General features: G+C 42.8%; 1 protein-coding gene across 2 annotated transcripts; it reads right to left on the bottom strand.

Moving 5' to 3' along the window:
• Positions 1-289: 289 nt before the first annotated feature.
• On the bottom strand, positions 290-15,850 carry LOC110489676 (N-alpha-acetyltransferase 50). Of its 2 annotated transcripts, none has more exons than XM_021562437.3 (5): positions 15,608-15,850; positions 3,512-3,648; positions 3,249-3,368; positions 2,897-2,963; positions 290-1,978 (listed from the first exon to the last, which is right to left on the bottom strand). In XM_021562437.3, exons 1-5 carry the CDS (start codon positions 15,613-15,615, stop codon positions 1,801-1,803), a joined length of 510 nt encoding a protein of 169 aa, XP_021418112.1. In that variant the 5' UTR covers positions 15,616-15,850; the 3' UTR covers positions 290-1,800. The 2 variants fall into 2 exon arrangements, with proteins under 2 accessions (XP_021418112.1, XP_021418113.1); XM_021562438.3 differs by having other exon boundaries at positions 3,512-3,645; positions 15,608-15,818.
• Between the last annotated feature and the right edge of the window lie 322 nt (positions 15,851-16,172).

Below are 16,172 nucleotides of genomic sequence, written 5' to 3'. Positions count from 1 at the left end.
TGACGGCTCAAGCAGGATCACTGTACAAACCATTGAAAGTGATTTGAGCTTGTTGTACAATAGTGCATTTTTATACTCATGTATTTGGACTTCCTGCTGTGGAGCAAATTGCCCCTCAGGGATAATAAAGATTATCTGAGTATAAGGAGATGATCAACATTCCCTCTGAAATACGCTTGTGCAATATGGACTAGTTTCAAATAGGTTTCTTCATTATGCTGTTTTCAATCTGCTCGATATCCCAGTCTTGGACAGTGGTTTTGGATATACAAAGAATTAAACATGAACCCACAATGCAAATAGTATTTATTTTTATTTAGGTGGTTAAAAAGTCTTACAATATAGAGCTCCAGAAAATATAAAATTCTTCAAAGAAAACAAAACATGCTTTTACAACAGTGGAGGGGGGACTACTCTCCCAGCATGCAGTCGGCAAGGTTTCTCCTGGGCTTCTGGTTCTGTTCTGAGGGGCCCACAGAGGAAACTCCCAAACCAACATGCAACCTTCCCACAATGTTGAATAGATAGATGGTCATGAGTGAAGCGCACAGAAAGGTTACTGGAGAAATCTAGTTGACTTGGTTACAACCTCCTACTAAAGGTTAGTCTCGGTACCAGACAGTACTCAGGCTAACTATAAAGTGCCAATCTAAACAGAAGCATCCACAACAAACTCATTCATGCACTCCACCAAGGCAGAGAGCTCTCCATCTTAGCCAGTCAATTGAACTGCTCTAGTCCTGAAATGGAGATACAATAGATTGGTGCCACAATTATTGTAAATACACAGACTGGGTACTCAACCCCCCCTACTGGATGTCTTGTTCCATCTTTGTACTTTGACAAAAACATCAACATCACCAGTTATATCCTTTGATCTCATACATCTTTGCCCATCTCACACCCCGAACTCTTGAGGGTTTCCTGAACACTCTCACACAGCATCTGTGGCAAGCCCAGGAGAAGCCCTGAGCCAGTTGGCATTTAAGAAGGAAAAAAAAAAAAAAAGAGCTGAAGAGAGAATTAAAGATGGGTTGAGAAACAACCATTCAGAAACAAAAGGAGAATCCACTCCCCCAAATCTTCCCACACCTTGAAACTGTTCATCAATCCTCATGCCCATTCTATGAGGGCTCTCATTTCTCCTTTCCACCTCCGGAGTGACGTCAGAGCTTTGACGTCACGAAGAACAACTGCATCCCCTATGCAAGGCTCACACTTCGCATATTGCCAGAAGAAGAAACAGGAAGTCTAACCCACCAGTAAAAACTTCCCATAAGTTCCTGGGCTCGGGTGGTGATGGGCTGGAGTTCAGTGTTATGAAGGAGTCACCATGACGACTCAAAGCATCAATAATGTTGCCAGTTGGGGACTTCCTTCGTCAACGATAGTCTCTTACCGTACATTTTTTTCCTATTCAGTTCTATTGTTTTTTTTTTGTCCAGACACCAAAGATATGTCCCCTTACCCTTTATAACCGCTTTTAAAAACTCAAACACAAAAAGTATGATTGGCAAACACAGAACCCCACCAACATTTCTAAACTGTCTTAAGTCTGCAGCTTTTCTGAAAACTTTTGGATTCTGAACCCTTAGATTAGTTTTTAAAAATCTTTTATTGGGACTCTTTTTTTGCAAAATAAAAATGGCATGTTTTGTTTTTTTAAACTTAGATTTTTTGTTTCTTTCTTTTTAACATCCTTTGAAGAAAGTGGTGAATGTGTCGACCCATAGGCATCTGTCACAGTTCTGTTTCTGGGGGAGGGGGGAACGACCATGCTCTTTCCAGAGGCTGCAGCCCCTACTCGGTCTTCTGCAGCTCTTCCCCAGGGGGCGCACACGGGCTGCGCAGGCTCTTCTGAAGCACGTGGGCGTCTGCAGGCTCTATCCTCTTGTAGTAGTTCTTTTTCGTCTCGATGATCTCAAAGCCAAACTTCTGGTAGAAGTCGATGGCCGACTCGTTGCTGATCTGCACGTGACTGTCAGATGAGAGAATGAATCCAAATCAAATAACATTTTATTTGTCACATGCGTCATAAACAGGTGTAGACCAACAGCGGAACGCTTACTTACGGGCCCTTTCCAATAATGCAGAGAAGATAAATAATAGAACAATTATACCACAAGGAATAAATACACAATGAGTCATGATAATTTGGATATATACACAGGGTACGAGCATTGAATCGATGTGCAGGGGTACGAGGTAATTGAGGTAGACATGTACATATACCTAGGCAACAGGATAGATAATAAACTGTAGCAGCAGGGTATGTGATGAGTCAACGCAGATAGAAGCGTGTGAATTAGGAGGTAAGGGATGACGAACATTTTCAACTGACCACTGAGGATGCATCTCAATAGCAGGGCTTTTCCTCCATCTGCACTGATGTGAAAACAGAGAAATGGTGAAAGCAATATGGTGTATAGTATGCCCATACCAGGCAATTGCTTTCACCTGTCCAGTTCTTTCACATCAACACAGTGAACGGACATGAGAAGAGCCCATTTAGATATACTGGGATGCACAGTAAAGAGCTTACAGACTAAGCACCAAAGGTAAACTTCCATGGGTAGGGTGGCAAATCGCAGGCAGTTTTGCTAGCGCTGTGGTTTGTGGTCCACGTTCCCGTGAGCGGAGCTGTTGGCTTGGCACTCGAGACGCCAAAATACGACAATTAGCTTTAAGTCTTAAGCGGCCGCTGCACATGGTTGACCAATGAGCGGAGTTGTCAACCAATCAAACAATGTTTTAATGACAACATTCAAGCTGACAACTGGAAGCGCTGGTCTCTACATACGGTAGGCAGAGTCTCTTGTGGTTCGATTGCCGTTTACAGTGGCACATCTGTAAGCGCCTTAAGACGCAGAACACAGATCCTTCATTATAGACTTACAGGTAAATGTTGTCAAAGGTGCCATCCTTCTCGCAGATGTTTAACACATGGTTCAGCATCTTTGTTCCTGGTCACAATACAAGAGAGAAGATCAGGAGTTTGACAACATGCAACACCAGTGACTAGCTCTGACTTGGCAGATGATAAATACCTTTTCCTCAATATAGTAGCTATGACTGATATGTGGTTGTCCCACCTAGGTTGCTTAAGATTATGTATATAAAAAAAAGATATATATATATATATATATATATATCATGTAAAAAAACTGCAAACAGTAAGAGGATACAAGTGAATATGGTGTGAAGCTGGCTATTGTCGATGTACGAAAACAAAATGATCTGCACCGTACCTATGCCTAACCTGCGGTAGGGCGCTAGGCAGCCCAGTGTCATGATATACAGTCTCTTCTGGTTCTGAGAGTGGTCCACTCTGCAGCACACTGCCCCCACCGCAATGTCATTGAAGTATGCTACAAACACAGGGGTCAGAGGTATTACACATCAGTGCCATGTAGCATTTTCTCACAACACTCCATAAGTAAACAACCAAAACAAGTGCATCAATATCAGACTACAAGGGACTACGTCATTGGGCAAGCCCGTCTCGTCTTACCTAGCTTGGCGAGCTCTCCCACTTCGAGCACGTCCTTGTAGAACTTGTCATTGTAGCTGACGGGAAAGATGACCTGGTTGAGGCGTTTCAACTGTTTAATGTTGTGGGGCGTAACGTCCCCCAGCTCTATCCGGCTACTGAAACAAGAGCAGAACAGTCAACCAGCTGGGCAACCAAGCAAAATGACACACTAAATGATCAAAAGTATGTGGACACCTGCTTTTCAAATAATTAATTCCAAAATCATGGGCATTAATATAGAGTTGGTCCTCCCTTTGCTGCTATAACAACCTCCACTTTTCTGGGAATGCTTTCCACTAGATGTTGGAACATTGCTGCAGGGTCTTGCTTCCATTCAGCCACGAGAGCATTAGTGAGGTCGGGCACTTTTGTTGAGCGATTAGATCTCGACAAACAGTTTCTGTAGGGACCTCTATTTGTGCACGGGAGCATTGTCATGCTGTCAAACTGTGCCACAAAGTTGTAAGCACAGAATCATTGAGAATGTCATTGTATGCTGTAGCGTTAACATTTCCCTTCACTGGACCTAAGGGGCCTAGCCCGAACCATGAAAAATAACCCCATACCATTATTCCTACTCCACCAAACTTTACCGTTGGCACTATGCATTAAGGCAGGTAGTTTTCTTGGCATCTGCCAAACCCAGATTCATCCACTGACTGGTAGATGGTGAAGCGTGAATCATCACTACAGACAATGTGTTTTCACTGCTCGAGCCCAATGGCGGCGAGTTTTACATCACTCCAGCCAACGCTTGGCATTGCACATGGTGATCTTAGGCTTGTGTGTGGCTGCTCGACCATGGAAACCCATTTCAGCTCCTGACAAACAGTTCTTGTGCTGACGTGCTTCCAGGGGCTGTTTGGAACTCGGTAGTGAGACCATTATAACACGTTCCAGCATTCGGCGGTCCCGTTCTGTGAACTTGTGTGGCCTAACATTTTGCAGCTGAGCAGTTGTTGCTCCTAGACGTTTCCACTTCCCAATAACAGCCCTTACAGTTGAGTGGGGCAGCTCTAGCAGGGCAGAAATTTGACAAACTGACTTGTTGGAAAGGTAGCATCCTATGACGGTGCCACGTTGAAAGTCACTGAGCTCTTCAGTAAGGCCATTCTACTGCCAATGTTTGTCTTTGGAGATCGCATGGCTGTGTGCTCGATGTTATACACCTGTCAGCAACGGGTGTAGCTGAAATAGCCGAATCCACTAATTTGAAGGGGTGTCCACTTACTTTTAAATGTGGCACTCATATCCACAGTGACTGATCCACAAGTGTGTACACATACCATGACCAAGGCACAACTCGCATTAAGTATTTTGGTAAACACAGATGTCTAACAGTGCCTGAGGACATGATATGGTCTGCCTTGAGCTCTTCTAGGGAGCTGGCTGGGCAGCCAGTTCTCCTGCCACTGTGTGCCACCTGGACCAGCCCAGATGCATTGACAGCTGCCAACTGCCATCCCAAAAGGTTAACAGTGGCATCAGGCACACAAGCACTACACCAGACACAAAATCTGCCCCCCAAGGCAAAACCCCACATTAATTCAATTGGGATGACTGACATGTTACATGCAATCTTTGTGCATGTAAACAGCCTTTCCTTTGTGCCTTGATCATGAACGATTAGGCATGATGTTTAGGTAAATGTCAATCTCTGGGACTGAGAGTTTGTTTTCGTGTCTCTTGAGTTTGACCATTTGCCTCCAATTGATTTACTCCTGGAAGCGCACAGAGGTATTTATAGGGCGACTCATGTTAAAACCTCAATGCTGACAACAGCTGCTGGTCACGTGTTCGACGGCAATCAGACAGGCCGGATAGTGACAGCAGAGACCTGGCGACGTCGCCAATATTCATCTGCTCTGAGACCCCACCATTAGTCTGTACCCCCAGGGGTACAACCAATACAAATTGTGATAATTGTATTTATTATTTTTATTTTTATTTTTAATCTTCACATTTTCAAACAGTACATTTATATTTTTCAACAGGGTTATACATTTGGGTGATATTTTTTTCTAACCCGAGTAGCCTAGTTTCACTGCCAAGAATAAAGTTAAACCATCTAGTGTTCAGTGAATAAGTCAAACAGGTAGCCTAGTCAAATAATTAACAACCAATCAAAACCTTTACTCTCTCGTGAGAAATCTTGCGCAGACATTTAAAAACAAAACAATGTGAAAATGAGTTCAGGTGAGAATAAAGATGACTTTTGAAGAGTAAGACATGTAATAAAGCAACAGATACCATAAATAAGAAGGGGCTAGAAGCATCTTATATGGTGAGCTACCGAGTGGCTAGGATAGGCAAGCCCCATTCTATTGTGGAGGACTTAATTCTTCCTGCTGCTGTGGATATGGCTGGGACAATGCTGTGGGAAAAAGCCAACTAAACAATGGCTTCATCAAACAACACTGTTTCACGACGCATCAGTGGCATGGCAGGAGATGTTTTGAAACAATTACTTCTTCGTATACAAGCCAGTGAATTATATGCGTTACAGTTGGATGAGTCAACAGACGTGGCGGGCCTGGCACAGCTCCTGGTATATGTCCGTTACGGTTATGGGGGGTCAATTAAGGAAGACATCCTCTTCTGCAAACCACTGGAAACTAGGACAACATGAGGATATTTTTTAAAGTACTGGACAGCTTTGTGACAAATGGACTTTGTTGGTCAAGATATGTTGGTATCTGTACGGATGGCACAATAGCCATGACAGGGAGATATAGTGGCGTGGTAACGCACGTACAAGCAGTTGCTCCCGACGCCACTTGGGTACACTGCAGCATCCACTGAGAGGCCCTTGCTTCCAAGGGAATGTCTGACAGCTTGAAATACGTTTTGGACACTACAAATGAAAATGGTTAACTTTGTTAAAGCAAGGCCACTGAACTCTCGTGTATTTTCTGCATTATGCAATGATATGGGCAGCGACCATGTAACGCTTTTACAACATGCGTTGGTTAACAAGTGGCAAAGTATTGACGGTTTTTATTTTTTATTGAGAGACTAGCTTAAAGTTCTCTTTACTGACCATTTTCACTTGTCTGACCGGTTGCACGATGACAAGTTTCTCACATGACTGGCCTATCTGGGTGATGTTTTTTCTCACCTGAATGATCTGAATCTAGGATTACAGGGAGTCTCTGCAACTACACTCAATGTGAGGGACAAACTTGAGGCTATGGTAAGTTCTGTCTGCATTAACAAGGACAACACACAGCTCTTTCCATCATTGGATTATTTTTTTTGTGTGCAAATGAACTCAAGCTGACGGACAACGTCAAATGTGATATAGGGAAGCACCCGAGTGAGCTGGGTGCGCAATTACTTTCCCGAAATGGATGACAACTGGATTCGTTATCCTTTCATGCAAGTCCACTTACCGATATCTGAACAAGAGAGCCTCATAGAAATTGCAACAAGCAGTTCAGTGAAATTTTAATTTAATCAGAAGCTATTGCCAGATTTCTGGATATGGCTGCGCTCAGCGATTTGCCTTGGCAAGACACTGATGCCCTTAGCAACCACGTACCTATGCGAGAGTGGCTTCTCGGCCCTCACTAGCATGAAAACTAAATACAGGAACAGACTGTGTGTGGAAAATGACTTAAAACAGAGACTCTCCCCAATACAACCCAACACTGCAGAGTTATGTGCATCCTTTCAAGCACACCCTTCTCATTAATTTTTTTAAATGAACAAATAAGGTTTTATATATAAGATAGCTAAATAACGTGCAAAATTACTGATAATTTTTATATTATTATTTGTGCCCTGGTCCTATAAGAGCTCTTCGTCACAAGCCGGGTTGTGACAAAAACTCACTCATTCTTATTAGTGATGCACCGACATTACATTTTTGGCCAATACCGATATCTGACATTTTCCTTGACAAAAAAAAAGTGGCATTTTAAGCATTCTGTTACAGTTAAGTAGTTGACGCAGAGGTCCCTGGTTCAAATCCAACCAGCTGTGATTGGGAGTCCCATAGGTCGGCACACAACTGGCCCAGCGTTGCCCGGGCCGTCATTGTAAATAAGAATTTGTTCTTAACTGACTTGCCTAGTTAAATAAAGGTTACACACACGCACCAAAAATGTATTTTGTTGGCATTTACGTATGTCCCCATTACCAGTAAAATGTCATCAAAACCTATTTCTTTCATTTACTTGCTGTGCTGTTTTGTTGTTAATTTGTTCAGTCGTTTCATTCTCAATCAGGTTTTCTACGTAACGCCGTTTGGGTCTTTCCATGTCAAAAAAGCTTGTTGACCAATCAGGACCTGAATAATACTACACGTCACAATAATTTAACGCGTTCATTAATTTGACTAAGTTAATACATATTAATTACACTATCATTAATTTCATATGTCACAACGATTCATCAATACGTATGCTATGATGGTGGTAAAGTTGTCTCGCGCATCCTACAGTGCTGCTCATTAAAAAAAGCTTGCTAGCTCATGAATGCAAACAATGTTCTTTCCCAAAAACATAGGAAAACAATGTAATCCAGATGTCATCTAAATTAACCCTAATTTATAAGACAGCTCTTATTTGATTAATGGTGGTCGGACCCATCTATGTGAAGCTAGCCACAATAATGATTAGCTACAATAGTGGACTTTGCGGTTAGCCTTCAAAATTAAAGTATGACAATTATTCTATTTCTATTCATTTGCGTCACTGTCAATGACACTTATTTTGAAAGCAAACCGAAAATTCAACTATTGTGCCTAATCCTTATTGTGGCTAGCTTCACAACACATAACCAGGTCTGGTCGGGCATCACTAGCCAGATGAAGCTAGCTGGCTGCTTATAACGTTAGCTTTGGGCAACAGGGTTAAGTAGCTGGCTAGCTATTTATTTTCATGAATTGAAGTTCAATTTCCATAGGCGAACACCAACTTACAAGGATTCCTAAATCTTTGCAAAAAATAATGAAAATGACTGCAGGTTCTACTGCTCATTGTTTTCAGGCTGGTTGTATTGGTGCTAGCTAGGTACCAAGCTAAAGCTAGTTACCCCAGTAGATAGCTTTAATGTCTCGCTGAAAATGTCTTACTCTTTCAAATGACTGCTCGACTTGTTGACTGCTCTATCCACACAGCAGACATTGTGGGCTAGGTTAGGAATGCTGTGTTAAAGTGTAGCGCAAAATGTTACGTGGCGTCATTACATCATGTACCTACGTTATATAGGTATGCACATCAGCTCTGACATCGGTTTTTAACGCCGGCGTTAAACTAGACATCTGGCCGTTACCGATGTTTGCATTTTGAAGCTAATATCGTCCAATTCTGATATGTTCACTGATATATCGTGCATCCTTAATTCTTATGTTTAATAAATGTATCGTATAGTGTGTTTGTGGCAGGCTTACAATGATGGCAAAAAAACTAAATTTGAGTGTGCTGACCCTGGTGCTAGTGGGGTACGCAGCTGGAGGTTGAATGAAGGGGTACGGGACTATAAAAAAAGTTTGGTAACCACTGTTAGGGGAACTTGTTTAGTAAATAAGCAAACAACCTGAAATTGTGGTTTGATTATGTATCAACATGGAAACTACACATCAGTGTTATTTGATCCACTATCGGTAGGCTTTCGTCCCCATTGATAAAACCACGTAGCCACATATACTGTAAAAACGTTCGCTACATTGTATCTAGCCCTTGATCATGACTGAGTTCCATTACACACAAATCATTGGACTAACGCATCTTATGTACGGGGGAGTTAACGTGCATCGCTTGCAGTACGGTTTTGGAAGCATAAGAACTTTGTTTCATATCAGCAAGGAATACATATTCTAAAATCAAAAAAAGGTTAAATTGATACACACCTTTATAGTGTTGGGGTTCCCAAATGGCAATTTTCCCAAGTTACAACGCTTGTTAACGGAAAACAGCCGTTAGACGGAGTGAACTACCTGTGCTAATTTGCCATCTGCGTCTCCGAACCCCTGTGTGTAAACTGAAGACACCACAAACGTGTTGTCACTGAAAAATACTGTAGGCTGCAACTGTGTTAAAACCAGTTAACAGTAAGTGTATATTTGGCATTTGTGAAATTATTTTGATGTGATATGAAAGTAGAGGGATTTATGTTTCCTGAACTGCACCGCAATTGAGAATCCATTCACGTTTAGATAGAGCATTTGGCTGTTTTGGCATCCAGAGCCAATTCACCTCTAAACAGAACATGTAAGGACCTTGGACTACAAGAGTTAACCTTAGGCTCCTTTGGTCCATTATTGGGCTACCTTGTATAACTTCACTTCAACTAGCTAGCTGTGTGTTACTTACAGTAACAGAACTTAGCCATTTACAAAGTATCCACTTGGGAACTGATATTTTGTAACCTTGGCAGATAATTGCATAGGATAGGGGTCGACTACCTGAAAGCACATTGGTTAACAGCCTGGTCTCAGACTAGAGGCATCATAGTAAATGTTATTCTGAGCTACTCTAATTAGTATGATGTTTGGTATGGTTACGAGTCCAAAGGTTGCAAGTTTGATTCTCATCACGGACAACTTAAGCATTTTAGCTAATTAGCAACTTTAACTATACCGAACAAAAATATGAACGCAACATGTAAATTATTGTTACCATGGTTCAGAAGCTGAAATTAAAGATCCCAGAATTGTTCCATAGGGACAAAAAGTTTCTCTAAAATGTTCACAAATTTGTTTACATCCCTGTTTAATGAGCATTTCTCCTTTGCCAGGATAATTCATCCACTTGACAGTTGTGGTATATCAATAAGCCGATAAAACGGAACGATCATTACACAGATGCATCTTGTGCTGGGGACAATAAAGGCCACTCTAAAATGTGCATGTTTCTCACAACACAATGCCAGATGTCCCAAGTTGATGGAGCGTGGAAGAGCTCCGAGACAGGATTGTGCCGAGACAGATCTGTGGAAGGATTTTTACAAATTCTGCAGCATTGAAGGTCCGCAAGAACACAGTGGCCTTCATCTTTAATTGGAAGAAGTTTGGAACCACCAAGACTCTTTCTAGAGTTAGCCACCCGGCAAAACTGAGCAACAACGTTGCCTATGGGCACAAACCCACCGTTGCTGGACCAGACAGGACTGGCAAAAAGTGCTCATCACTGACAATTAGTAGTTTTGTCTCACCAGGGGTGATGGTCGGATTTGCGTTTATCGTCAAAGGAATGAGCGTTACACCGAAGCCTGTACTCTGGAACGGGATCGAATGTGGAGGTGGAGGGTCCGTCATGGTCTGGAGCGGTGTGTCACAGCATCATCGGACTGAGCTTGTTGTCATTGCAGGCAATCTCAACGCTGTGCGTTAACAGGAAAGACATCCTCCTCCCTCATGTGATACCCTTCCTGCAGGCTCATCCTGACATGACCCTCCAGCATGACAATGCCACCAGCCACAGTGCTCGTTCTGTGCGTGATTTCCTGCAAGACAGGAATGTCAGTGTTCTGCCATGGCCAGCGAGGAGCCCAGTGCTCAATGGGATTGAGATCGTCTGGGACCTGTTGGATCGGAGGGCTCGGGCTTTCCCCCCCATTTGTGCCTTTGTGGAAGAGTGGGGTAACATCTCACAGCAAGAACTGGCAAATCTGGTGCAGTCCATGAGGAGATAAACTGCCATACTTAATGCAGCTGGTTGCCACACCAGATCTGTCACTTTTGACCCCCCCTTTGTTCAGGGACACATTATTCCATTTCTGTTAGTCAAATGTCTGTGGACCTTGTTCAGTGTATGTCTCAGTTGTTGAATCTTATGTTCATACAACTATTTACACATCTTACGTTTGCTGAAAATAAACACAGTTGACAGTGAGAGGACGTTTCTTTTTTTGATGAGTTTATATTATTCGTAGCAGTCTATTTACCACCACAGAATGAAGCTGGCACTAAGACCGCACTCAACCAACTAAGGCCATAAGCAAAGAAGGAAATGCTCACCCAGAAGTGGACCTCCTAGTGTCCGGGGACTTTAATGCAGGCAAGCAAATCAGTTTAACCACATTTTTACCAGCGTGTCACATGTGCAACCACAGGGGGAAAAAAATCCTAGACCACCTTTACGCCACACACAGATGCAGACAAAGCTCTCCCCTGTCCTCCATTTGGCAAATCTGACCATAATTATATCCTCCTGATTCCTGATTACAAGAAAAAACTAAAAGCAGGAAGTACCAGTGACTCGTTCAATGCGGAAGTGGTCAGATGACGTGGATGCAACGATCAGATGACATGGATGCTACACTACAGGACTTTTGCTAGCCCAGAGGGGAATATGTTCCGGGAATCATCCAATGGCATGAGGAGTAAACCACCCCAGTCACCGGCTTCATCAATAAGTGCATCAACGATAATAAAAATCAATTTAGCCTCAAGTAGATAATGAAACATGTTTGATTTGGTATAAATAATGCAAAAACAAAGTGTTGGAGAAGAATGTAAAAGTGCAATATGTGCTATGTAAGAAAGCTAACGATTTAGTTCCTTGCTCAGAACATATGAAAGCTGGTGGTTCCTTTTAACATGAGTCTTCAATATTCCCAGGTAAGAAGTTTAAGGTTGTAGTTATTATAGAACTATTTCCCTCTATACCATTTGTATTTCATTAACATTTGACTATTGGATGTTCTTATAGGCACTTTAGTATTGCCAGTGTAACAGTATAGCCTCCGTCCCTCTCCTCGCTCCTCCCTGGGCTCGAACCAGCAACACAACGACAACAGCCACCACATCGAAGCAGCGTTACCCATGCAGAGCAAGGGAAACAACCACCCCAAGGCTCAGAGCGAGTGAAGTTTGAAACGCTATTAGCGCGCGATAACTAGCCAGCCATTTCACTTCGGTCACACCAGCCTCATCTCGGGAGTAGATAGGTTTGAAGTCATAAACAGCGCAGTGCTTGACGCACAACGAAGAGCTGCTGGCAAAACGCCCGAAAGTACTGTTTGAATGAATGTTTACGCGCCTGCTTCTGCCTACTACCGCTCAGTCAGATACTTAGATACTTGTATGCTCAGTCAGATTATATGCAACACAGGACACGCTAGATAATATCATCAATCATGTGTAGTTAACTAGTGATTATGATTGATTGTTTTTTATTAGATAAGTTTAATGCTAGCTAGCAACTTACCTTGGCTTACTGCATTTGCGTAACAGGCAGTCTCCTTGTGGAGTACAACGAGAGAGAGGCAGGTCGTTATTGCGTTGGACTAGTTAACTGTAAGGTTGCAAGATTGGATCCCCCGAGCCGACAAGGTGAAAATCTGTCTTTCTGCCCCTGAACGAGGCAGTTAATCCACCGTTCATAGGCAGTCATTTAAAATAAGAATGTTTTCTTAACGGACTTGCCTAGTTAAATAAAGGTGTAATTTTATTATTTTAAATCAGCGCCCAAAAATACAGATTCCCGATTGTTATGAAAACTTGAAATCGGCCCATTCCGATTAATCGGTCGACCTCTAGTCCAACATTCAAAGCCGCTGGACCAGAAGGATTACCAGAACATGTACTCAGAAGGATGTGGGGACCAACTGTCAAGTGTCTTCACTGACATTTTCAACCTCTCTGAGTCTCTGAGTCTGTAATACCTACATGTTTCAAGCAGACCGTCATAGTCCCTGTGCCCAAGGAAGCGAAGGCAACCTGCCTCAATGATTACCGCCCCATAACACTCACGTCAGTAGCCATGAAGTGCTTTGAAAGACTGGTCATGGCTAACAGCATCCTCCCGGACACCCTAGACCCACTCCGATTCGCATACCGCCCCAACAGATCCACAGATGACGCAATCTTAAATCGCACTCCACACAGCCCTTTCCCACCTGGGCAAAAGGAACACCTATGTGAGAATGGTGTTCATTGACTACAGCTCAACGTTCAACACCATAGTGCCCACGAAGCTCATCACTAAGCTAAGGTCTCTGGGACTCAACACCTCCCTCTGCAACTGGATCCTGGACTTCCCAACAGACCTCCCCCAGGTGGTAAGAGTAGGCAACAACACCTCTGCCACGCTGATCCTTAACATTGGGGCCCCTCAGGGGGGTGTACTTAGTCCACTCCTGTACTCCCTGTTCACCCATGACTGCGTGGCCAAACTGGACTCAAACACCATCATTAGGTTTGCTGACGACACAACAGTGGTAGGCTTGATCACTGACAACGATGAGATGGCGTATAGAGAGGTCAGAGAACTGGCGGTATGGCGCCAGGACAACAACCTCCTCAATGTGAGCAAGACAAAGGAGCTGATTGTTGACTACAGGAAAAAGAGGGCTGAACAGGCCCCCATTAACATCGACGGGGCTGTAGTGGAGTGGGTTGAGAGTGTTTCAAGTACGGCAGGCAAGCTGTACCGGAACGCCAAGTCTAGGACCAAAAGACTACTAAACAGCTTCTACCCTCAAGCCATAAGACCGCTGAACAATTAATAAAATCGCCACCGGACTATTTACCTTGACTCCCCCCTCCCTTTTGTACACAGTTGTTACTCAGCGGTTTATCATCTATGCAGTCACAACACCCCTACCTACATGTGCAAATTACCTCAACTAACCTGTACCCCCGCACACCGTCTCAGTACCCCTTGTACATAGCATTGTTATTGTGTTACTTTTTATTCTTATTTTTAAATTACTTTAGTCTATTTGGTAAATATTTTCTTAACTCTTCTTGAACTGCACTGTTGGTTAGGGGCTTGTAAGTATGTATTTCACGGTAAGGTCTACACTTGTTGTATTTGTATGTGACAAATAAAGTTTGATTTGACTAGTCAGGATCGAAGGAAAGAGGAACAGAACAAAGTACAGAGACCCTCAAGAAAACCTGCTCCAGAGTGCCCAGGACCTCAGACTGGGGAAAAGACTACGCAGGAGTGGCTTCGGGACAAGTCTCTGAATGTCCTTGAGTGGCCCAGCCAGAGCCCAGACTTGAACCTGATCTAATATCTCTGGAGAGACCTGTATATAGCTGTGCAGCGACACACCCTATTCAACCTGACAGAGCTTGAGAGGATCTGCAGAGAAGAATGGGAGAAACTGCCCAAATTCAGGTGTGCCAAGCTTGTAGCATCATACTCAAGAAGACTCAAGGCTGTAATTGCTGTTTCAATAACGTATTGAGTCAAGGGTCTGACTACTTATGTAAATGTAATATTTTAATGTTTAATAAATCACCTGTTGAGGCAAAAAACAAAAATCAATTTTAGAATAAGGCTGTAATGTAACAAAATGTGGAAAAACTCAAGGGGTCGGAATACTTTATGAATGCACAGTATAATATGAATACGTACAGAATAATACAAAATGCTCAGAGCAGGTTGTGGTTTATGGTTGATGCTCACGCCCCAAACAGTAGTTGAATCAATGGGTTACTTGAGTAATTTTAAGATTGCCTAATAAAACTAGTTAACGTCAGCGAAATACACTCCTTCACAGAAATCAGTAATACTAGACAATGGCTAAATATGATTGTCAATTTACTGACCAACGTCAGCATGCTAATAGGCAGTACTGTTACAGTTTTAATCTAATTTGTTCTAAATCAAATTAGCTAGCGTTAGCTACCTAGCCAAGTAAAGTAGCTAACGTTAGCTAACGTTGCTAGTTGAACAAGCTTAGAGTTGAGTGGCGTAAAGTAGCCTAGTAATTAACTATAGTTGCGTCAAAGTAGAGCGGACTTCAAACGTTTCGAAATCCAGCTAACGTTAGTTAGCTAACTAGCTACACGAACTAACAGGCATGTTACAAACTTATCCGACTTTTTGGTCAAAGTTTAATTTGATGGGAAATGCACGCGCTACTAGCCACACTTAGCAGGTTAAATATGTTATTTGCTAACTAGTTAACCAATGAGATACTGTGTCTAATAACTGGTAGAGACGAAAATTACTATGGTGCTGTTATTTTACCTAACCGTGCAAACGGTTTAGCTAGCTAACGTTAGCATTGCAACCACCTCTCCCGCCCCCCGTTGAAAAAAAAAAAAAAAAGACAAGAAAAAACTTTAGTCGTGCTAGGAACACAGACAGCTCTTTTAATGGCTTTACTCACCCTTTCATTGTAAACTACTGATATTCTTTAGTTTCGATGTGGTTGAAGTTCTGAGTAGTTTACAGTTCGGGTAGAGGAATTTTGACAGAGTTGGTGTTTCCTCCTGTCGTACCCTCCACATGTATGTTGCTAACTGTTAGCTTAGCTACCGCACTCCTCCACTGTCAACTCTGACCCCGCATGCGCAGAACGTCACGTCTTCTTCTTCGGTGGGGTTTATTGGCGGTTGGCATCCAACGTTATGGTGCATTACCGCCACCTACTGTACTGGAGTGTGGGCCAGAGACAGGGAGAAACTAAATCCTACCTGCGAGCCCCGTTGATCTTAAAAAAGATTACAACATATTGGAGACTATGTCTAATGACATTCTACTAAACATACTCTTTAAACTAATTTCCTGTATCCCCTTTTCCCTCGTAATCTCAGCCTCTCTCTTTCCCTCTGATACTACCCACACTGTAGCAATACATGCTCCACGCTCTCTGTTTCCTGTCAACAATCACACTTTGCTTTTGAATGTTTTCCTATCACATATAAGGTCGTATTCAAATGGCTGTGTCCCAC

Source organism: Oncorhynchus mykiss, chromosome 15, assembly GCF_057628025.1.
Source record: "Oncorhynchus mykiss isolate SJ-2025 chromosome 15, ASM5762802v1, whole genome shotgun sequence".
Taxonomy (NCBI): domain Eukaryota; kingdom Metazoa; phylum Chordata; class Actinopteri; order Salmoniformes; family Salmonidae; genus Oncorhynchus; species Oncorhynchus mykiss.
The sequence above is the reverse complement of the archived record's forward strand: the minus strand, read 5'-3'. Positions and strand labels throughout refer to the sequence as shown.

Coding starts and splice junctions, on each gene's coding strand:
- LOC110489676 (XM_021562437.3), bottom strand. Junction 2,964..3,248: donor CTACCGCAGGTTAGGCATAG/GTACGGTGCAGA, acceptor TATTGTGACCAG/GAACAAAGATGCTGAACCAT. Junction 1,979..2,896: donor ACCTTTGACAACATTTACCT/GTAAGTCTATAA, acceptor CTCATCTGACAG/TCACGTGCAGATCAGCAACG.